General features: G+C 45.5%; 1 protein-coding gene across 1 annotated transcript in view; it reads left to right on the top strand.

Annotated features, from left to right (window-relative positions):
* Window positions 1-24,072, top strand: part of TRIM67 (tripartite motif containing 67) — a 63,698-nt gene that overhangs the window by 15,706 nt on the left and 23,920 nt on the right. Inside the window, exon 2 of the mRNA XM_070781975.1 lies at window positions 23,371-23,466. Coding sequence (XP_070638076.1) covers window positions 23,371-23,466 — 96 coding nt within the window. The remainder of the gene's footprint in view (window positions 1-23,370; window positions 23,467-24,072) is intronic.

Genomic DNA, 24,072 nt, shown 5'->3' on the forward strand with positions numbered 1-24,072 from the left:
AGACTTGCAGGAGCAAGGCGGCAGCGAAAGGAACTTGGGAAAAGGTTGATAAAGGAGTCGATTTTGCACTGGTCATTAGTCTTTTAGATGGACAGAAGGGCCCGTCTCTCCACTTGTGCACAAGAAATAAAGAACAGCACCAGAGCACAGATGTGTCATTGTGCTCAGTCACTTAGTCATGTTAGACTCTTTGAGACCCCGTGGACTGTGGCCCACCAGGCTCCTCGGCCCATGGGATTCTCCAGGCAAGAGTACGAGAGCAGGTTTCCATTTCCTACTACACGGTATCTTCCCAACCCAAGGATCAAACCTGAGTTTCTTGTGTCTCCTGCACTGGCAGGCGGGTTCTTTACCACTAGTGCCACCTGGGAAGCCCAGAGTGCAGATAATTGGCACTAAACCCTAAGTGTGAATGGGTGCAGAGCAGAGTCGGGTCAACAGCAGATGGCAGGGGAGGCTGCACGGAGGGGATTGGAGCTGAGTTGGGTTTCAAAGTGTTGGGAGGATTTGGAGAGCTGAAAGGAAGGAGATATCCAAATGAAAAGAAAGTGCTCTCTTTTTTTTAAAAAAATAATTTGACCATGGATAATGAAAGTCTCTCAGTCATGTCCAACTCTTTGTGACCCTATGGACTGTAGCCAGCCAGGCTCCTATGTCTGTGGGATTTTCCAGGCAAAAATACTGGAGTGGGTTGCCATTCCCTGCTCCAGGGGATCTTCCCAACCTAGGGATCAAACCTGGGTCTTCTGCTTGTAGGCAGATTCTTTACTGTCTGAGCCACCACAGAAGCCCAACCATGAATAGAAAACACTAAGATAAGTCCTCATCAGACATGATTGTCCCCAAAACCATTCTGTTATGGTTACCAGTGACTGGGGCTGGCCTGATCCCAATAAAGAGGTAGTTTGGGCCATAGGTGATTAAAAAAAAAAAAATCACCTGGCTTTGCTGTGCAATGGCCTTTGTACAAAGACAAAGTCAGAATTCTGACCCAGGGGTTTGTGCACCCACCATCCTATCCCAGGCTGATATGCTACCACTGGAACATGATTTCTTTAGTCTCTGGCCTTTCTTCAGGCAAGCAGAATCTTGCTGTGCCCTGGTCTACTTTTCTACCAACTGGGTTTTCTCAGAGTCTCCATGGCACTCATTCTCATGTGCTGCTGCTGCTGCTGCTAAGTTGCTTCAGTCATGTCCAACTCTGTGTGACCCCATAGACGGCAGCCCACCAGGCTCCCCCGTCCCTGGGATTCTCCAGGCAAGAACACTGGAGTGGGTTGCCATTTCCTTCTCCAATGCATAAAAGTGAAAAGTGAAAGGGAAGTCGTTCAGTTGTGTCCGACTCTTAGCAACCCCATGGACTGTAGCCCACCAGGCTCCTCCATCCATGGGATTTTCCAGGCAAGAGTACTGGAGTGGGGTGTCTCATGTGCTAAACAGCTTTAAATGTAAAAATCCCACCTAACCAGACTTTTCTTATTTACACCTGTCAGTGCTGTTTTGTGGGTGACAGAGACTTACCAGTTCTCTTTATTTAATCAACTTTGTACATCACATGCATGGGTTTCCCAGGTGGCTCAGTGGTAAAGAATCCACCCACAGTGCGGGAGACGCAGAAGACGTGGGTTTGATTGCTGGGTCAGGAAGATCCCCTGGAGAAGGAAATGACAACACATTCCAGTATTCCAATGAGCCTGGAGGGCTACAGTCCATGGGGTCACAAAGAGTCGGAAACAACTTAGTGACTCAGTTCAGTTCAGTCGCTCAGTCGTGTCCCACTCTTTCGACCCCATGGACTGCAGCACACCAGGCCTCCCTGTCCATCACCAACTCCTGAAGTTTACTCAAACTCATGTCCATTGAGTCGGTGATGCCATCCAACCATCTCATCCTCTGTCGTCCCCTTCTCCTGCCCTCAGTCTTTCCCAGCATCAGCGTCTTTTCAAATGAGTCAGTTCTTTGCATCAAGTGGCCAAGGTATTCGAGTTTCAGCTTCAGCATCAGTCCTTCCAATGAATATTCAGAACTGATTTCCTTTAGGAAATTTCCTGGTTGGATTTCCTTGCAGTCCAAGGGACTCTCAAGAGTCTTCTCCAACACCACAGTTCAAAAGCATCAATTCTTTGGCGCTCAGCTTTCTTTATAATGCAACTCTCACATCCATACATGACTACTGGAAAAAACACAGCCTTGACTAGATGGACCTTTGTTGGCAAAGTAATGTCTCTGCTTTAAACAACAACAATACATCACATGCATAAACAATGCTGTATTTGGGACATCTTGGCAGCAAGGGTACCCCCAGTACCCAGAAGAGAAGTTGGCACCCAGGAGGCCAGAGAAACATCTATTTAATATGTGAATGGTGACTCAACACCAAAATGCGTTCTAATATCAACACAGTAAATGACTGTTTCAGTGGGGTCCCTTCTAGCTTCATGGTGACTCTTGGAACAGTGTGATTCATGCAGGAGAGGCAGTCCAGGGAACAGTGCGGAAATGAGGGCAGGAAGAATTATGCGGTTTTTCTTGGCCCCTGATGGAGAGAGCCATTTGCATTCATTAGCATGGCACACCCCTCCCCCATTATATTCGCTAGTGGTTTTGGAAACAATCCATTGATCTCGTAGGATGATAGAAGCTAACTAGAAAAGTGGTTGAGACTTTTCCCAAATGTTAGCTCTTACCTCTTGTCCAGAGAACAGAGTCTGTTTACTAGACTGTGATTCCCGAACTCTTTAGTGCTCCAGAAGTAGCAGAAACAGAATAAATAAAGTTCGTTGTGTTTTTTTAATATTTTTTTTTCTTTTTGAAATTTCGTTTATTTATTTGTTTTTGGCTGCACTGGGTCTTCGCTGCTGCACGCGGGCTTTCTCTGGTTGCAGGGAGTGGGGACAGCTCTCTAGCTGCAGTGCACGTGCCTCTCATTGCAGTGGCTTTTCTTGTTGTGGAGCATGTGCTCTAGAGCATGAGGGCTTCAGCAGTTGCAGCTCACAGGCTCTAGAGCTCAGGCTCAGTAGTTGTAGCCCACAGGCTTAGTTGCCCCAAAGTATGTGGTTTCTTCCCAGACCAGGGATTGAACACAAGTCCCCTGCGTTGGCAGGCAGATTCTCTAGACCACCAGGGCAGCCCTGAAGTTTTGTTTTAGCGATAACTATCCTAAAACTCTACCACTTTTCAGGGAATGAGATCGTGCATTTTAAGCAGTGCACACCTCACAGTAAGTGCTAGGAAAAGAAGAGCCAGTGTCACCACCATGATCATGATCATTGTGAGTGTCAAGGCCAAACACAGTGGGAAAGAAGGGGGAACTGTTTCAGGGTCCGAGATCTTGCAGGAGGCCTGAGAAGCAGCCATCACCCTAATGATGCAGTTGTCTCCTTGGTGGGGCCTTTTCACCACCCTACATGAATATGGATATGTGCTAGAGAGGTGATCTATCCTAGTACTACCTGGACCAACCTTCTGGTCCTCACTGATATAATGGGGAGGATTTGGGTTGAAATCAAGAGCTCTGGGTTCAGTTTAGAGCTGTGTGTTGAGATAACTTTCTTAATGCCCCTCAGCCTCAGTTTTCACACTTGAAAGGTGTGAGGATGAAGTGAGATGAAGTAAAGAAAGGTACCAATGGTAACTGCAGGGCGCTCAGTCCACTGTAGCCCCTGCTTCTTTCCTGAAGGTACAAGCAACTTGGCTATGTCCCCTCTTCTCTAAAGAACTTAAAGCCCATGTTATGGTGTAGAGAAAGAGTATGTGTAGTATGATTCCATTCAGCGATTATATGGGCTTCCCTGGTGACTCAGACGGTAAAGAATCCACCTGCAATTCAGGAGAACCAAGTTTGATCCCTGGGTCAGGAAGATCCCCTGGAGAAGGGAATAGCAACTCACTCCAGTATTCTTGCCTGAAGAATCCCATGGACAGAGGAGCCTAGTGGGCTACAGTCCATGAGGTTGCAAAGAGTCAGACACAGCTGAGCGATTAACACTTTCACTTTCAATGAATATATATGAAAAAACATTTTTTATATCCCCTTGAGGAAGAAATGGCAGCCCACTCCAGTATTCTTGCCTGGAGGATCTCACTGACAGAGGAGCCTGGCGGGCTACCAATAGTCATAGAGTTGCAAAAGGTCAGACATGACTGAAGCTACTTAGCACGCATGTTAGAATAGGGGAAAGTATACTAGTTTGCTAAGGCTACCATAACAAATTATCACAAACCGGGTGGCTTAACCCAACCAAAATTTCTTGTCTCACAGCTCAGAAGACTGGAAGTCAGAGATCAGGGTGTCACAGGACCAGGCTCCCTCTGAAGGCTCTGGGACGGGTTGATCCAGGCCTCTCTCCTGACTTCAGGCAGCTCCTTGGCTTGTGGCTGCGTAACTCCAATCTTCCTGCTGTGTGTGTCTGTCTCCAGATTCCTCTTTTTCTTTTTTTAATTAATTGGTTAACTTTGACTGCACTGGGTCTTGTTGCTGTGCGTGGCTTTCTCTAGTTGTGGAGGGGGCCTGCTCTTGGTTGCAGTGCTTGGCCGTCTCACTGCGGTGCTTCTCTTGTTGGGGAGCATGGGCTCTAGAGCGAGGGATCAGTAGTTGTGGCACATGGGCTTAGTGGCCTGGAACATGTGAAATCTTCCCATACCAGGGCCTGAACCTGTGTCTTCTGCATTGGCAGCCATATTCTTAACCACTGGACCACCAGGGAAAATCTTCCCTTTTCTAAAGACTTCAGTCCTACGGGATAAGGGGCCACTCTACCCCTCTACGACCTCATCTTAACTGAGTACACCTGCAGTGACCCTCTATATCACATTTGGTGGCACTGAGGATCAGGACAGTGAAAAACTATTTTAAGTTACTAACCAGGCAGAGGGAGCCAGTTGTCTCCTCATGAAAAAAAGTGGAAGTGTTAGCCACTAAGTCGTGTCCGACTCTTTGCAACCCCATGGACTGTAGCCCCACCAGGCTCCTGTGTCCATGGAATTCTCCAGGCGAGAATACTGGAGTGGGTAGACTTCCCCTTCTCCAGGGGATCTTCCTGACCCAGGGATCAAACTTTGCATTGCAGGCAAATTCTTTACGATCTGAGCCATCAGGGAAGTTGTCTCCTCATACCCTATAAAAATATTTGGCCAGGATGGATTTGAATGGTTTTCTAGCAGAGACTAGGCACATTAAGGCAAGTGGGAGTTCAGATCCTTGTGGTGGGTCAGAGAGAATGAAGGCTTTGAGGTGGGAGAGGGGCTGTGGGTGTTGGGTGGCAGCGAGGACCCTGTAGACTCTGGGCGGGAGTGGAGTGCAGGAGAGAAGGGCTTTCAAGGGGAGCCGTGTCATCCTTTAGCTTTCCTCTGAGCCCTCGTGGTGATCACCCAAATTGATTATATTGAAAATATTAGCCATCCAGGTTTATCATAAGCAATGGTATGTTGCATCAAGACACTGTTCTGAAGTCTAAATGTCCTGAATCAGAGGACATCTAGGGAAAGAGCACGTGCCTGTTTGCAGTTGTAAAATTGCTTAACTGCTCAGGGTAGAAATTTCAAATGAGACCTTAGTAACATGAATTTTTTAGTGAAAATAACCCTATTGTTTTTTCAATTACATAAGATGATACTCATTTTTAAATATTTAGGCAATACAGACAAGATGCAAAGAAAAATGTGAAAATTCATGTGTACTCTTAACATTCTTACATATGTGTTAATATAATTACCTTAATAGTGACCACATACATAATAACATACATATGTATGCCACATTGATTTAACCATTACTCCTGGATATTTAAGGTTGCGTATGAATTTTTACTATTTTGAAATTGTATTTATTTATTTTTGGTTGTGCTGGGCCTTCATTGCTGGGCTAGGGTTTTCTCTAGTTGTGGCAAGTGGGAGCTACTCGTCCTGTGCTGTGCAAGCTTCTCCTTGCTGTGGCTTCTCTTGTTGCAGAGCATGGGCTGCAGGGCTTGCGGGCTTCAGTAGCTGTGGCTCCTGGGCTGTGGCACACAGGGTCAGTAGTTGTGGTGCCGGGCTTAGTTGCTCCACAGCAGGTGGGATCTTCCCAGACCAGGGATCGAACCCATGTCCCCTGCATTGACAGGCAGGTTCTTAACCGCTGGACCACCAGGGAAGTCCTGGTCCTTGCTTCTGATCTTTGGTTCATTTTATAAACTTCTCTTCCATGTTGTCCAAAAAAAAAAAAAAAACTATTCAATTCATCTGTTCAGCAAATACTTATTGACTATACACTGGTAAGTCATACAGAGATGAAGCAGACAGAGTTTCCATCCTCTAAGACTACACAGTTGAGCAGAAGAAAAGGTAAAATGCACGCTGGCTACAGTATAATGAGATGTGGGCCCGTACAGGAGCCCAGAAAAGTAGCCTTTCCAACAGCCATGAAGGGGTGGTGGAGAGAGGAGACAGTATGAGGGAGGGACGTTTGAGCTGAGCTTTTTTTTTTAAGATTTATTTATTTTTATTATTTTTTATTTATTTCTTGGCTGTGCTGGGTCTTCACTGCTGTGCCAGGCTTCCTCACTGCAGTGGCTTCTTTTACTGTGGAGCTCAGGCTCTAGGGAGTGAGGGCTTCAGTAGCTGCAGCTCACAGGCTCTAGAGCTCAGGCTCAGAAGTTGTGGCACGTGGGCTTAATTGCCCCAAAGCACATGGGATCTTCTCGGATCAGGGATTGAACCTGTGTCCCCTGCATTGGCAGGTGGGTTCTTAACCGCTGGACCACCAGGGAAGCCCTGAAGGTTTGTTTTAGAGACAACTATCCTAGAACTCTACACTCGCCAGGGAAGGAGATCATGCACTCGAACTTCAGTGCTTGCAGTGCATGGGCTCAGTAGTTGTGGCACAACGGTTTAGTGGCCCTGAGGCACGTGGGATCTTCCCAGACCAGGGATCGAACCCACGCCCCTGTCTTGGCAGGGGGATTCTTAACCACTGAGCCACCAGGGAAGCCCTGAGCTGAGTTTTGGATGATGAGGGTGGGCACTGGCAAAACAAGGGGGAGACCATATCAGGCAGGCATACAGGGATGCATGATGGAGCGAGACGGAGCAGCCTGGCAGGTGTGCTGAGGTTCTCTGTGTCTGGCTGCTGGTCTTGCCTGTTAACTCCTACATGAACTGACAAGCCTATGTCCCTAGGGGGACATAGAATTTCCAATTAATGTGGGTCTGGTTTCTGCACACGTGAGCTCTTGAGGGTCACTTGGCACTAACTGACCCTTTTATCAGAATAGGAAGTGACCGTGTGTGCCCAGGGGTACATGTAGTGATGTAGCGAGTTTCCCTCAGGCCTGCTTCTTCTTATTTTTGACCTCACCAGCATTAAGGCCTAGCCAAGGAAGTTTGGCCGGTGTCTCTGACAAATCAATGTTGGCAGCTTGAAGATACCTGTTGACAAGTTGAACTGCTCCCCCTGCACGACTGGGGCAGGAGCTCATCAAGAACTCCTAAGCTGTCAACATTTTGGGGAGTTGGACTCTGAAGCTGAGCTGTGGTTGGGAAGGAGAAATAGTTCCCACCATCCCCATCTCCAGAGGGACTCAACTTACCCAAGTACAGCATGAATCGCTGATTACAGCATAGATATCTTTGTGTTTGTTTGACCTCCCAGCCAGTTAGACTTACTTGTTGTGAGCAAAAGAAACCAACTATGGCTCAGTTGAACTGAAGATTTATTGGAAAAATTACACTTTTTCCTAAGCACTCACAGAATCCAAGGGAGCTTTGAGAGCCAGGTTCAAAGTCATGACAGGGACTACACACAGCACTGCATGTGTGCCAGCCTGTGCTCGCAGCACTGACAAGCAGCAATTCACTTAAGCCCACAACAGCATCACAAGTTTCCTCCTGCCACTATCCCCCTTTATACCGTGGAGGAAAACAGGGGCAGGAAGAGATTAAACAATTCACCCAAGGACACAGACGTTGTGAGTTGGAATCCATACCTGGCATTTTGATTCCAAAGTCTTCCTCAAAACCTAAGACACAGGAGCTACAAGAATGGTCTACTTGCAGGAGTCTGGTCAGGGGACTTCTGCAAGTAGAACCGCAATTCCCAATCTTTTTAGCACTGGGGACTGGTTTTGAGGAAGACACTTTCCCCATGAATCGGGGTCAGGAGGGATGATTCAAGCACATTACATTTTTCATGCACTTCATTGTTGTTCAGTTTCTAAGTTGTGCCCAACTCCTTGTGGCCCCATGGACTGCAGCATGCCAGGCTTCTCTGTCCTTCACTGTCTCCCAGAGTTTGCACAAACTCATGGCCATTGAATTGGTGATGCTGTCTAACCATCTCATCCTCTGCTGCCTCCTTCTCCTTTTGCCTTCAGTCTTGTCCAGCATCAGGATCTTTTTCAATGAGTCAGCTCTTTGCATCAGGTAGCCAAAGTATTGGAGCTGCAGCATCTTGATTTCCTTTAGGATTAACTGGTTTGATCTCCTTGCTGTCTAAGGGATTCTCGAGTCTTCTCTAGCACCACAATTCAAAAGCTCCAATTCTTTTGTGCTCAGCCTTCTTTATGGGCTAACTCTCACATCCATCAGTTCAGTTCGGTTGCTCAGTTGTGTCCGACTCTTTGCGACCCCATGAACTGCAGCACGTCAGTCCTCCTTGTCCATCACCAACTCCCAGAGTTTACTCACACTCACATCCATCGAGTCAGTGATGCCATCCAGCCATCTCATCCTCTGTCATCCCCTTCTCCTCCTGCCCCCAATCCCTCCCAGCATCAGAGTCTTTTCCAATGAGTCAACTCTTCCCATGAGGTGGCCAAAGTACTGGAGTTTCAGCTTTACCATCATTCCTTCCAAAGAAATCCCAGGGCTGATCTCCTTCAAAATGGACTAGTTGGATCTCCTTGCAGTCCAAGGGACTCTCAAGAGTCTTCTCCAACACCACAGTTCAAAAGCATCAACTCTTTGGCACTCAGCTTTCTTCACAGTCCAAATCTCACATCCATACATGACCACTAGAAAAACCACAGCCTTGACTAGACGGACCTTTGTTGGCAAAGTAATGTCTCTGCTTTTCAATATGCTGTCTAGGTTGGTCATAACTTTCCTTCCAAGGAGTAAGCGTCTTTTCATTTCATGGCTGCAGTCACCATCTGCAGTGATTTTGGAGCCCAAAAAAATAAAATCTGACACTGTTTCCACTGTTTCCCCATCTATTTCCCATGAAGTGATGGGACCAGATGCCATGATCTTCGTTTTCTGAATGTTGAGTTTTAAGCCAACTTTTTCACTCTCATCTTTCACCTTCATCAAGAGGCTTTTGAGTTCCTCTTCACTTTCTGCCATAAGGGTGGTGTCATCTGCATATCTGAGGTTATTGATATTTCTCCCGGCAATCTTGATTCCAGCTTGTGCTTCTTTCAGCCCAGCGTTTCTCATGATGTACTCTGCACATAAGTTAAATAAGCAGGGTGACAATATACAGCCTTGACATACTCCTTTTCCTATTTGGAATCAGTCTGTTGTTCCATGCCCAGTTTGAACTGTTGCTTCCTGACCTGTATACAAATTTCTCAAGAGGCAGATCAGGTGGTCTGGTATTCCCATCTCTTGAAGAATGTTCCACAGTTTATTGTGATCCACACAGTCAAAGGCTTTGGCATAGTCACTAAAGCAGAAATAGATATTTCTATGGAACTCTTTTGCTTTTTCCATGATCCAGTGGATGTTTGCAATTTGGTCTCTGGTTCCTCTGCCTTTTCTAAAACCAGCTTGAACATCTGGAAGTTCACAGTTCACGTATTGCTAAAGCCTGGCTTGGAGAATTTTGAGCATTACTTTACTAGCGTGTGAGATGAGTGCAATTGTGCGGTAGTTTGAGCATTCTTTGGCATTGCCTTTCTTTGGGATTGAAATGAAAACTGACCTTTTCCAGTCCTGTGGCCACTGCTGAGTTTTCCAAATTTGCTGGCATATTGAGTGCAGCACTTTCACAGCATCATCTTTCAGGGTTTGAAATAGCTCAACTGGAATTCCATCACCTCCACTAGCTTTGTTCGTAGTGATGCTTTCTAAGGCCCACTTGACATCACATTCCAGGATATCTGGCTCTAGGTCAGTGATCACACCATCGTGATTATCTGGATCATGAAGATCTTTTTTGTACAGTTCTTCTGTGTATTCTTGCCACCTCTTCTTAATATCTTCTGCTTCTGTTAGGTCCATACCATTTCTGTCCTTTATCGAGCCCATCTTTGCATGAAATGTTCTCTTGGTATCTCTAATTTTCTTGAAGAGATCTCTTGTCTTTCCCATTCTGTTATTTTCCTCTATTTCTTTGCATTGATCACTGAGGAAGGCTTTCTTATCTTTTCTTGCTATTCTTTGGAACTCTGCATTCAAATGGGTATATCTTTCCTTTTCTCCTTTGCTTTTGGCTTCTCTTCTTTTCACAGCTATTTGTAACACCTCCCCAGACAGCCATTTTGCTTTTTTGCATTTCTTTTTCTTGGGGATGGTCTTGATCCCTGTCTCCTGTACAATGTCACGAACCTCAGTCCATAGTTCATCAGGCACTCTATCTATCAGATCTAGTCCCTTAAATCTATTTCTCCCTTCCACTGTATAATTGTAAGGGATTTGATTTAGGTCATACCTGAATGGTCTAGTGGTTTTCCCTACTTTCTTCAATTTCAGTCTGAATTTGGCAATAAGGAGTTCATGATCTGAGTGATAGTCAGCTCCTGGTCTTGTTTTTGTTGACTGTATAGAGCTTCTCCATCTTTGGCTGCAAAGAAAACATCCATACATTACTGGAAAAACCATACCTCTGACTATAGGGACCTTTGGTGGCAAAGTGGTATCTCTGCTTTTTAATAGGTTTGTCATAGATTTTCTTCCAAGGAGCAAACATCTTTTAATTCCGTGGCTTCAGTCACCAGCTGCAGTGATTTTGGAGCTCAAGTAAAGAAAATCTGTCACTGTTTCCACTTTTACCCCTTCTATTTACCATGACATGTTGGGACCAGATACCATGATTGTAGTATTTTTAATCTTGAGTTTCAAACCAGCTTTTTCACTCTCCTCTATCACTTTCATCAAGAGGCTCTTTAGTGTCTCTTCACTTTCTGCCATCTGGTATCATCTGCATATTTGAGGCTGTTAATATTTCTCCTGACAATCTTGATTCCAGCTTGTGATTCATCCAGCCCAGCATTTTGCATGATGTACTCTGCATATAAGTTAAATAAGCAGGGTGACAATATACAGTCTTGATGTACTCCTTTCCCAATTTTGAACCAGTCAGTTGTCCATGTACAACTATTATAATTGTTATATAAGTTATAATTGTTGCTTCTTGACCCTCATACAGGTTTCTCAGGAGGCAGGCAAGATGGTCTGGTATTCTCATCTCCTTAGAAATTTTCTACAGTTTGTAGTGATCTACACAGCCAAAGGCTTTAGTGTACCTAATGAGGCAGAAGTAGACATTTTCCTGGAATTCCCTTGCTTTTTCTATGATCCAACAAATGCTGGCAATTTGATCTCTGGTTCCTCTGACTTTTCTAAAAACAGCTTGTACCTCTGGAAGTTCATAGTTCACATACTGCTGAAGCCTAGCTTGAAGGATTTTGAGTGTAACCTTGCTAGCTCAAGGTTAGCTTGATTGTTAGATGATTATACAGTGGAGGTAATGAATAGATTCAAGGGCTTAGACCTGGTAGACAGAGTGCGTAAAGAACTATGCACAAAGGTTCATAAACTTGTTCAGGAGGCAGTGACCAAAACCATCCCCAAGAAAAAGAAAAGCAAGAAGGCAAAGTGGTTGTCTGAGGAGGCTTTACAAATACCTGAAGAAAGAAGAGAAGTGAAAGGCAAGGGATAAAGGAAAAGATATACCCAACTGAATGTAGAGTTCCAGAGAATAGCAAGGAGAGATAAGAAAGCCTTCTTAAATGAACAATGGGGAAAAAAAAAAAAAAAAAAAACAGAAAAGCAATAGGAATGGGAAAGACTACAGGTCTCTTCAAGAAAATTGGAGGTATCAAGGGAACATATTTCATGGGAGGATGGGCACAATAAAGGATAGAAATGGTATGGACCTAACAGAAGCAGAAGATATCAAGAAGAGGTGACAAGAATACACAGATGAACTATACAAGAAAAGACCTTAATGACCTGAATGTGAAATGAGTGCAATTGTGTGGTAGTTTGAATATTCTTTGGCATCACCCTTCTTTGGGATTAGAATGAAAACACCTTTTCCAGTCCTGTGGCCACTGCTGAGTTTTCCAAATTTACCGACATACTGAGTGCAACACTTTAACATCATCATCATCTAGGGTTTTAAATAGCTCAGCAGAAATTCCATCACCTCCGCTAGCTTTGTTCATAGTAATGAACAAATGGGTCCTAAGACCCATTTGACTTCACATTCTAAGATGTCCCTCTCTAGGTGAGTGAACACACCATTGTGGTTATTCGGGTCATTAAGACCTTTTCTTGTATAGCTCATCTGTGTATTCTTGTCACCTCTTCTGAATATCTTCTGCTTCTATTAGGTCCATACCATTCCTATCCTTTACTGTGCCCTTCCTTCCATGAAATGTTCCCTTGATATCTCCAATTTTCTTGAAGAGACCTGTAGTCTTTCCCATTCATATTGTTTTTCTGTTTTGTTGTTGCTGTTGTCGTTGTTGTTGTTTTTGCATTGTTCATTTAAGAAGGCTTTCTTATCTCTCCTTGCTATTCTCTGGAGCTCTGCATTCAGTTGGGTATATCTTTTCCTTTATCCCTTGCCTTTCACTTCTCTTCTTTTTTCCGGTATTTGTAAAGCCTCCTCAGACAACCACTTTGCCTTCTTGCATTGCTTTTTCTTGGGGATGGTTTTGGTCACTGCCTCTTGTATAAGTCTTTGAACCTTTGTGTATAGTTCTTCAGGCACTCTGTCTACCAGGTCTAATCCCTTGAATCTATTCATCACCTCTGCTGTATAATCATAAGGGATTTGATTTGGATCATATCTGACTGGCCTACTGGTTTTTCCTACTTTCTTCAATTTAAGTCTAAATTTTGTGATAAGGAGTTCATGATCTGAGTGAGCCACAGTCAGCTCCAGGTCTTGTTTTTGCTGACTGTATAAAGCCTTTCCATCTTTGGGTGCAAAGAATATTATCAATCTGATTTCAGTATTGACCATCTGGTGATGTCCATGTGTAGAGTCGTCTCTTGTGTTGTTGGAAGAGGGTGTTTGTTATGACCAGTGTGTTCTCTTGACAAAACTCAGCTAGTCTTTGCCCTGCTTCATTTTTTACTCCAAGGCCAAATTTACCTGTTGTTCCAGGTATTTCTTGACTTCCTACTTTTGTATCCCAATCCCCTGAGATGAAAGGATATCCTTTTTTGTGTATTAGTTCTAGAGGGTCTTGTAGGTCTTCATAGAACCAGTTAACTTCAGTTGGGGCATAGACTTGGATTACTGTGGAGTTGAATGGTTTGCCTTGGAAATGAACTGTGATCGTTCTGTCATTTTTGAGATTGCACCTAAGTACTGGATTTCAGACTCTTTAGTTGACTATAAAGCCTACTCCATTTCTTCTATGAGATTCTTGTCCACAGTAGTAGATAATATTCATCTGAATTAAATTCACCCATTCCAGTCCATTTTACTTCACTGATTCCTAAGATGTCAATGTTTACTCTTGTCATCTCCTGTTTGACCACTTCCAATCTCATGAACCTAACATTCCAGGTCCTGTGCAATACTGTTCTTTACAGCACTGGACTTTACATTCACCACCAGACACATCCACAACTGAGCACAGTTTCCTCTTTGGCTTTTCCACTTCATTCTTTCTAGAGTTATTAGTAATTGCCCTCTGTTCTTCCCCAGTAGCATAATGGACACCTTCTGACTTGGTGAGGGAGCTCATTTTCTGGTGGCATATCTTTTTGCTTTTTCACACTATTCATGGGGTTCTCGAGGGAAGAATACTGAAGTGGGTTGCCATTTCCTCCTCCAGTGGACTGTGTTTTGTCAGAACTCTTCACTATGACTTGTCCATCTTGGGGGGGCTTACACAGCATGGCTCATAGCTTCACTGAGTTACAGAAGCCCCTGTGCCACAACAAGGCTGTTATCCAGGCAGGGGCCTGGGCACTTTATCTCTATTATTATTACATCAGCTCCACCTTAGATCAGTCAGTTCAGTTCAGTCACTCAGATGTGTCCCATTCTTTGTGACCCTATGGACTGCAGCATGCCAGGCTTCCCTGTCCATCACCAACTCCTGGAGCTTGCTCAAACTCATCAAGTCAGTGATGCCACCTCAGATCATCAGGCATTCGATCCCGGAAGTTGGGACCCCTGCTACAGAGCAAATGCCTCTATTTCTACATTTCTTGGGCCTTTTGCTCAATTTTGAACTCCAAGGAGCTGGCACATTCCCAACTAGAACAGGGCATGTGCCTGCCCCTTGTCAGGTGATGGCAGTAGTGCTGGGGTCAGGATTCCAGTCCTACCTGGTGGGACCTGGTAGGGAAAGAGGCAAGTTCTCAAAGCAAAATAAAACTGCCTTTAGGAAGGATAGCAGACGGCCAATGGCAGGAAGCAGCGGTGCCTGCAACAGTCCCATTATGCACAGAACCACCGTCACTAGAGTGCCAGGCCATGAACCCAGGGCTCTCCATGCAGGCTCTCTCTTAAATCTTGAGCTAGCTCTTGGAGAGTGTATCATTACCCCCATTGCAAAGTGAGGACCCAAAGGCTCACAAAGAAACCTGGTCACATAAAATGAGGGTTTGAGTTCAGACCCTGACCCCAAAGTCCAGTTCTGGGGTCCCTGGGTGGATACAGCAGGGCTTCCAGCTACATGGCTGGCAGATCCAGGAGCTTAGGCCACTCTCAAGCCTGGTTAGTGCGGGGCTGAGCTGTGAGCTGAGCTTCTGGGGAGCAGAGCCTCCATCACTGCCTCTGGTCCGCCAAGGCCTCAGTGGCTGGCTCCGGGTTGGGGTGGGGACAATGTCAAACCAGCCATAGTGTAGTTGCACTACATCCTATCCTGACCCATCTCCCCCATTGTCAGGATTCACATATTCATAATCTGAAACTCCTGTGAAGAAGGAGCCTTCCATTCCCGGGACCACCTGCATCCCACCCACCCATTATGGAGGCACTTAGGGAGGAAAAGAAAGGAAAGTCTGAGGGTGAAGTGGGGAAGGGGTGACGTGAAAAGTCACAAAAAGAGGGCAGGGTTTGACTGCCAGTGCGCAGGACCAGATGGGGCTTTGTGCCCTAGAAACAGCAAGTTCAGAGTGGCCACATGGCTGTTTTAATTAAGCCCAGTTGGAGAGGACTGAGACACAAGGAGTAGCTGGGGGCAGCTTGTCAGACGGAATCCAGGACAGAATCTCCTCACTGACTGGTCTCTGTGGAGCACTTTCTACGTGGGTGGCCCTGTGCCGCCCACACAGAGTAGCAAAGGACAGGCCTGCGGGGCAGCAGGAGCTGGGCCCGGGGATGCCACGGGGAGCCGATGCACTTCCCAAGGGTTTCCCATCTCACAGAGAGTGAGATGCACCCCGGAAGGAGTTCCAAGGACACATTCCATTTGGGGAGGGAAGCAAATGATCTATAGGGGGCGTTTAGGAGCCGTGTCTGGATCCTTGGTGTCTAACTTCCTGCACTTCTACCAGGTAATCCTGATATCAGACAAAAAACACCTAGTTTAAAAGGTGGCAACTTAGGGGCTTCTCCACAGAGACTGTGGCAAACATGAGAATTATCCCTGAGGTTGTGTGAACTAAAAGTGTAAATAGGTCCTAGCGGGGTAATTTAGATAATTCATGTCTTAGTCTGTTTGGGCTTCTATAACCATACATATAATCAAGGCAAACTGGAAGTGGTCAAACAGTAGATGGCAAGAGTGAATGTCGACATTTTAGGAATCAGCAAAGTAAAATGGACTGAAATGGGTGAATTTAACTCAGATGACCATTATATCTACTACTGTGGGCAGGAATCCCTTAAAAGAAATGGGGTAGCCATCACAGTCAATGAAATGCAGTACTTGGATGCAATCTCAAAAACAACAGAATGATCTCTGTTCATTTCCAAGGCAAACCATTCAATACCACAGTAATCCAAGTCTATGCCCCGACCAATAATGCTGAAGAAGCTGAAGCTAAATGGTTCTATGAAGACTTACAAGACCTTCCAGAACTAATACCCCAAAAAAAGTGATTATTATATTATAGAGGACTGGAATGCAAAAGTAAAAAGTCAAGAACACCTGGAGTAACAGGCAAATTTGGCCTTGGAGTACAGAATGAAGCAGGGCAAAGGCTAATAGAGTTTTGCTAAGAGAATGCACAGGTCGTAGCAAACACCCTCTTCCAACAATGCAAGAGAAGACTCTACACATGGACATCACCAGATGGTCAATACTGAAATCAGATTGATTACATTCTTTGCAGCCAAAGATGGAGAATCAGCAAAAGCAAGACCAGGAGATGACTGTGGCCCAGATCATGAATTTCTTATCGCCAAATTCAGGCTGAAATTGAAGAAAGTAGGGAAAACCATTAGACCATTCAGGTATGACCTAAATCAAATCCCTTACGATAATACAGTGGAAGTGAGAAATAGATTTAAGGGACTAGATCTGATAGACAGAGTGCCTTATGAACTGTGGATGGAGGTTCGTGACATTGTACAGGAGGCAGGAATCAAGACCATCCCCAAGAAAAAGAAATGCAAAAAAGCAAAATGGCTGTCTGAGGAGGCCTTACAAATAGCTGTGAAAAGAAGAGAGCCAAAAGCAAAGGAGAAAAGGAAAGATATAAACATCTGAATGCAGAGTTCCAAAGAATAGCAAGGAGAGATAAGGAAGCCTTCCTCAGTGATCAATGCAAAGAAATAGAGGAAAACAACAGAATGGGAAAGACCAGGGATCTCTTCAAGAAAATCAGAGATACCAAGAGAACATTTCATGCAAAGATGGGCTCGATTAAGGACAGAAATGGTATGGACCTAACAGAAGCAGAAGCTATTAAGAAGAGGTGGCAAGAATACACAAAAGAACTGTACAAAAAAGATCTTCATGATCCAGATAATCACGATGGTGTGATCACTCACCTAGAGCCAGACATCCTGGAATGTGAAGTCAAGTGGGCCTTAGGAAGCATCACTATGAACAAAGTTAGTGGAAGTGATGGAATTCCAGTTGAGCTATTTCAAATCCTGAAAGATGATGCTGTGAAAGTACTGTTCTCAACATGCCAGTGAATTTGAAAAACTCAGCAGTGGCCACAGGACTGGAAAAGGTCAGTTTTCATTTCAATCCCAAAGAAAGGCAATGCCAAAGAATGCTCAAACTACCGCACAATTGCACTCATCTCACATGCTAGTAAAGTAATGCTCAAAATTCTCCAAACCAGGCTTCAACAGTACGTGAACCATGAACTTCCAGATGATCAAGCTGATTTTAGAAAAGGCAGAGGAACCAGAGACCAAATTGCCAACATCTGTTGGATCATCAAAAAAGCAAGAGAGTTCCAGAAAAACATCTATTTCTGCTTTATTGACTATGCCAAAGCCTTTGACTGTGTGGATCACAATAAACTGTGGAAAATTCTGAAAGAGATGGGAATACCAGACCACCTGACCTGCCTCTTGAGAAATCTATATGCAGGTCAGGAAACAACAGTTAGAACTGGACATGGAACAACAGACTGGTTCCAAATAGGAAAAGGAGTCCATCAAGGCTGTATATTGTCACCCTGCTTATTTAACTTATATGCAGAGTACATCACGAGAAACCCTGGGCTGGATGAAGCACAAGCTGGAACCAAGATTGCCGGGAGAAATATCAATAACCTCAGATATGCAGATGACACCACCTTTACGGCAGAAAGTGAGGAACTAAAGAGCCTCTGGATGAAAGTGAAAAAGAAGAGTGAAAAAGTTGGCTTAAAACTCAACATTCAGAAAAGGAAGATCATGGCATCTGGTCCCACCACTTCATGGGAAATAGATGGGGAAACAGTGGAAAGAATGGCAGACTTTATTTTTCTGAGGTCCAAAATCACTGCAGATGGTGACTGCAGCCATGAAATGAAAAGACGCTTACTCCTTGGAAGGAAAGTTATGACCAACCTAGACAGCATATTGAAAAGCAGAGACATTACTTTGCGAACAAAGGTCCATCTAGTCAAGGCTATGGTTTTTCCAGTGGTCAGGTATGGATGTGAGAGTTGAACTATAAAGAAAGCTGAGCGCCAAAGAATTGATGCTTTTGAACTATGGTGTTGGGGAAGACTCTTGAGAGTCCCTTGGACTGCAAGGAGATCCAACCAGTCCATCCTAAAGGAGATCAGTCCTGGGTGTTCACTGGAAGGACTGATGTTGAAGCTAAAACTCTAATAGTTTGGCCACCTGATGCAAAGCGCTGACTCATTTGAAAAGACCCTGATGCTGGGAAAGATTGAAGACAGGAGGAGAAGGGGACGATAGAGGATGAGATGGTGGGATGCATCACCAACTCAATGGGCATGAGTTTGAGTAAATTCCAGGAGTTGGTGATGGACAGGGAGGCCTGGCGTGCTGCAGTCCATGGGGTTGCAAACAGTCAGACACGACTGAGCAACTGAACTGAACTGAATCATACCACAGACTAGGTGGCTTAAACAACAGAGATTTATCTCTCACAGTTCTGAAGCCTGGACCTTATTGAGTCTTTACATGGCCTTTCCTCAGTGCATGTGGGAGGAGAGAGTAAGATCTTTTCTTTTAAGGACACTAATCCCATCATGAGGGCTCCACCCTCAATTCCTAATCACATTCCAAAGTTCCTATCTCCTAATACCTCCATACCAGAGGTTAAGGCCTCCGTATATGGATTTTTGGAAGACATAAACATTCAGTCCATAACCACCCATATATTATAGACCCAGATCAAACAATGAAGAGGACTTTGGGGGACTTCCTTGGTGATCCAGCGGTTAAGAATCCATGTGCCAATGCAGGGGACATGGGTTCAATCCCTGGTCCGGGAAGATCCCACATGCTGTGGAACAACTCAACCCATGTGCCACCACTACTGAACCCACCGTGTTCCATCTACTGAAGCCTGAGCACCTAGAGTCCATGCTCCACAAGAGAAGCCCCCGCAGTGAGCAGCCTGCTCACCACAACCAGAGAGCAGCCCCCACTTCCGCAACTAGAGAAAAGCCTGTGCAGCAATGAAGACCCAGCACGGCCAAAAATAGATAGATAAATAAATTCTTTCTAATTTACAGGTTTCTTTTGCTTAAGAAAGTAATAGCATGAGTAATCTAAAAGGATAGTTATCGTTATTAATTAGGATGGTTAAATATTTTAAACAGTGATATTATTAATAAAGTTACCATGAAAACAATAGTTAAATTATTTTACAATTTGCACTTTCAAAGCAATACAAACAGTTGTTATTATTTTAAAAGAACGGATGTAAGTTTAAAAAACTAGAAAAATTTGCACAAAAAATTAGACTGTTTAAATTGGTTCAGCACTTCTCACAACCCAGAAATCAAACTGAAAGCATCCTGTTAGATAAGTATCATTGCATTATTATCTCCCAAACATTCACTAAAGAAGAACATTTAAAATGTCCTGTTTTGGTGTGATCAGATTTAAAAAGTAGCAAAAGAGGATTTGGGGAAAGCTCAAGTTATATTTCCAAGTATAATAGTGCAAACTCATATGAGGAGAGGACCCTGTATAACAAAGAGATGAAGAATCTTTCTGAGACACACAGCTAACAGATGACAGAGCCAAGATTTGGCTATATGCCCCAGAGTCCTCTTGCTTAATGCATTGCAGTAGTCGCTCAGTCGTGTCTGACTCTTTGTGACCTTACGGACTGTAGCGCTCCAGGCTTTTCTGATCATGGAATTCTCCAGGCAAGAATCTTGGAGTGGGTAGACATTTCCTTCTCCAGGGGATCTTTCCAACCCAGGGATTGAACCTAGGTCTTCTAGGTCTTCTGGGCAGATTCTTTACCATCCCAGCCACCAGGGAAACCAGCTTAATGCATTATGAGGCCCTATAACACCATCTAGAAGGAGGTGGGGGTGGAGGCAGAAAACTACACCGTGTATCTAGAAGCTACTCCTTCAGGCTGCAGGCAAAGACATGATGCTAGGCCAGGAAGCAGGTGGTTTGGCCCTGTTGGAAATACTGACATTTTTAAGCTGTCTAACCTCAGAGACTCTATAGCAAAGTAATTCTAACCTTTAAGAAATAGGAAGGCATAAAATACAATGTTTGATTCAAGTTAAAAATCTGTTCAGTCATTTAAAAATATTTATCTTCTGTCTGGATATTTCCTTTCTTTCCAAGAGTATAGTATGGTCACAGAGACTGAACAACCCATTCTCATTTCACAGATGGCAGGGCCTTCCTCTGACCATGGAGTTCAGGATACTGGAGCGGATTGCCCTTCTGTTCTCCAGGGAATCTTCCCGACCCAGGGATCAAATCTGGGTCTCCTGCATTACAGACAGATTCTTCACCATCTGAGCCACCAGGGAAGCCCTTCTCTAGGACCAGAAGAACACAGTTTTCCGTGTCCCCTGCTGGCCCCCCTAGACAGTCCTTGTGGAAAAGAGGAAGAGCATGTCTCAGAAAACTGCAGCCAAATACAATATGCTGTGAACCTGTAACATGTTGCCAATAAGTAATTTGTCCCTTGAGAAATGGTTTCCACCTTTGCCACCCAATCCCTGGCTCCTTTGCCAGTAGAACAACGAGGACCAGTTTCCACAGTGCTGTCACCTGGGCAAGGAGAGCTGACTTGTGGCCCGACCCAATGGGAAGGAACTGGGGTCAAGAAAAGTATTAATATAAGTGTGTGCTTGTTAGGTCAGGACATCCTTCAAGGGAGACCAGCTCTCACATGGGAGCCCGGGCTCTTCCGTCAGGCCTTTGCTGCACCCTGCTGGGCCGGGGTCACAGGCAAGTCTGATGAGCCTGGAGCAGTGTCTAGTGAGCTGTGAGTCCATTCCCCTTTCAGCTGGGTGTCTGCCTAAGGCCACTGGAACCTTTCAAAAATCACTTGTTCTGGGCTCATTGCCGAGCTCCAGGATCTATTTGCCAAGTGGGATGTAGGTCGAGAGCAGGACTGGGCTGTGGGGAGGCCGGGGCTGGTGGGGGCAGAGCCATGCTGGCTCCAGTTTCCCAGGTGGAAGGAGGGGGACACTCACTAATGTGGCTTCTTGTGGACAAGTGTGCTGCCTGTGGATCTACAGGGATCTGTCTTGGTTAGCATCCGCTTCTAGTGGAGCAATTGCTTTGCTTTCTATTCAGCCAGTGAGCGGTTTTTGAGCCCCTATTTTGTGCCTGGCTAGAAAGACAAAGACAAAGTCCCCGCCATGAAGGAGTGCATAGGTTCCCAGGAAGGGGCCTCTCCTTGAAGAGAAAAGGGGTGCAGCCTCCGAGCGCCCTCTTCTTGCATTGAGTGTGGTAGGGAGGGAGGCACCCCTTTTCTGGACACAGATGATGAGTCTGAGTGATGCTGACCTCTCCAGCTCCTCCTGAGTGAAGTTATCAGACACAGGCTGAGCTGCTAAGGATGAGTACAAAGATCTGTGCTGCCCAGGACAGCAGCCACTGGCCACACATGGTGGCTGAAAACGAAGTAAAATTTCAAGGGCTCAGAGCCACCCATACTGGTGGCAGCTGCATGAGACAGAGCAGATGCAGAACACTCTGCTCTTCTTGCTATTTCTATTGGCTAGTCTTCCTGCATAGATACTTGCAACAGAATTGTCCATAGTGGGTAAGCATGGAGGGAAGGGCTTACACCAGCTGAAGTGTGTGTGGGGTGGGGAGTGGAATTGGGAAGCCATTGGAGGCAGGAAGAGCTTCTCCAGGAGCCACCTCTCAGCTGAGCCACACCCGAGGCTCCCAGCCATCTCCCAGAGCAGGACACAGCTCAGACCTCACCTTGAACATTGGTGACCTGGTCGCCTTCATGTTCCCACGTCTTCTCATCCACTCCGTGGCTATGTTTGTACCATCCAATGGATCTCAAAGTGCATCAGACATCCCTGGATAGCTTGTTAAAAGAAAGATTCCTGGGCTTCACCCCCAGGTTCTGAGCAGTAAGACTGGGGTGAGGCCATAGAATTTGGATTTCTAGCAAATTCCTAGGTGATGCTGATGTTGAGCGTCCAGGAACCACACTTGGAACACCGTGGATATGGTCCAAAGAACCACATTAATTGACCCGTTCATTCCACAAATATCGACACTGTTTAATGCTGCCTTGTGCCTGGTGCTCTTTCTGGATGTGAGCAACCAGAGAACTTACATTCTTGGGAGGAAAGACGCACAGCAAACAAACCTGTGTTGGGTGGTAATGAACATTGTGAAGAAGCATAAAGCAGGGCAAGGGAAGAGGCCTCTCAGACAGATCATATTTGAGCAGAGACCTAAAGACAGTGGAGAGCAGGTATGACCCAGCTTTTCTGGCCCCATTTTTTTCCTCTGCCCTCAGCTTTTTAATTTGAAACATGAGAGTACCGTTAAAAATCAAGGGCATCAGGAGATTTCCCTGGCGGTCCAGTGGCTAAGACTCCACACTTCCACTGTAGGGGATATGGGTTCAATCCTTGGTTGGGAAACTAAGATCCCACAGGCTGCAGGGCATGACCAAAATATAGATAAATAAAATTTAAAAACAAAGGGCATCAGTCTATTCAATAGTGAAGTTTTGAAGACAGATTCGATTGTGTGGGCATATGTTTCATTGAAAAGAAGCCTGAGGCTAAAGGCCATAGATTTGAGACCAGCTTGCAGCTCTGCCTTTGGGTCCCAGCAACTGAGCAGAGTTAGGGTGTCGATTGCCAAGGAGGCCACCACCATCCCTTCTACATGGTGACTTGGGACCCTCCATCCACATGGCTCAAGCTCATTTCCAGGTCTCTTTCCCACCCATCCCACTTAGGCCAAAATGCAACTGTGTACAAATGAGGTGGGCAGAGTGTGGCCTGGCACCTGGGGTGTCCACACATTGGCGTCTGAGAGTCCTACTGATGGGGGTAGAGCTGCTGTGGGAGGGGCGGGGGCCAGACCCGGTCAAGTCTATACTTGCTTCTTGTCCTGGGTCCTGTCAGCCCCAACCAATTAGCTGAATGCTCCTTACTTCTATCCAGCTTTGAGTGCAGACAGAAGAGAGCAAGTCAGCCAACACTTTATCAGCCATTGCTGGAAAGACAAGCCCATGCTGCAATGACCGGGCTCCCTCCATAGAGGAAAGCTCTTGGTTATACCCTGTTATAAACACAGCTTTCAGAGTGAAGGGCAGACCAAATGCCTTTAACACCTAATTTTCCTTTTCAACCTGTAATATCTTTTAGGCCCAGCTGTCTCAGGCCTTAAATGGAGTTTCCGATAAGGCAAAAGAAGCAAAGGAGTTTCTGGTTCAGCTGAAGAACATTCTGCAGCAGATCCAGGTAAGCCCAGACCCCACCCCTCTGCAGAAGGGATGTGAGATACGGATGAGGCAAGGGAAGGCCCCTGACAGCACTTCTCAGTGTTGAACACGGGAGGCTCAACTGCTCCGCTGCACAGCCTCGGGTGTTGCACCCAACCCACTGGCACCCATGAGCCATCCGGTAGGAAAGGGATTTCGCTTGAACTCAGAAAGAATCATAGAAAGAGAACCAGATAGAAATAATGCAGGGCCATACAGTGCTACCAGTGTCTGTATACAGTGCTTTCATACCAAATGCATCACAATAGAAAAGCATCAGTTACTAAATAAATGTATTTACTGAGCACCCACGCTGTGTCATGTACAAGCCCGACACTGATCAATAAGGTGCAGTCTGTGCCCCCAGGAGCTCTGTCTGTCAGGGAGAGAGTGTATAAATGCACGCAGGGAGGAACTTTCACACAGATCACGAACTTCCTGGTGTCTGGGTGGAAAAGGGGGACTGAGGGCATTGAACTCTAAACCCGCCTATAGAAACCACCCTTCCCAATAAGCTAAAGCACAGAGTTCAGCCACCAGGCATTTCCTTTCCTGTTTCTAATGTTTCAGAACACCAGCTATTTGG

This window comes from Bos indicus, chromosome 28 (genome assembly GCF_029378745.1).
Source record: "Bos indicus isolate NIAB-ARS_2022 breed Sahiwal x Tharparkar chromosome 28, NIAB-ARS_B.indTharparkar_mat_pri_1.0, whole genome shotgun sequence".
NCBI lineage: Eukaryota > Metazoa > Chordata > Mammalia > Artiodactyla > Bovidae > Bos > Bos indicus.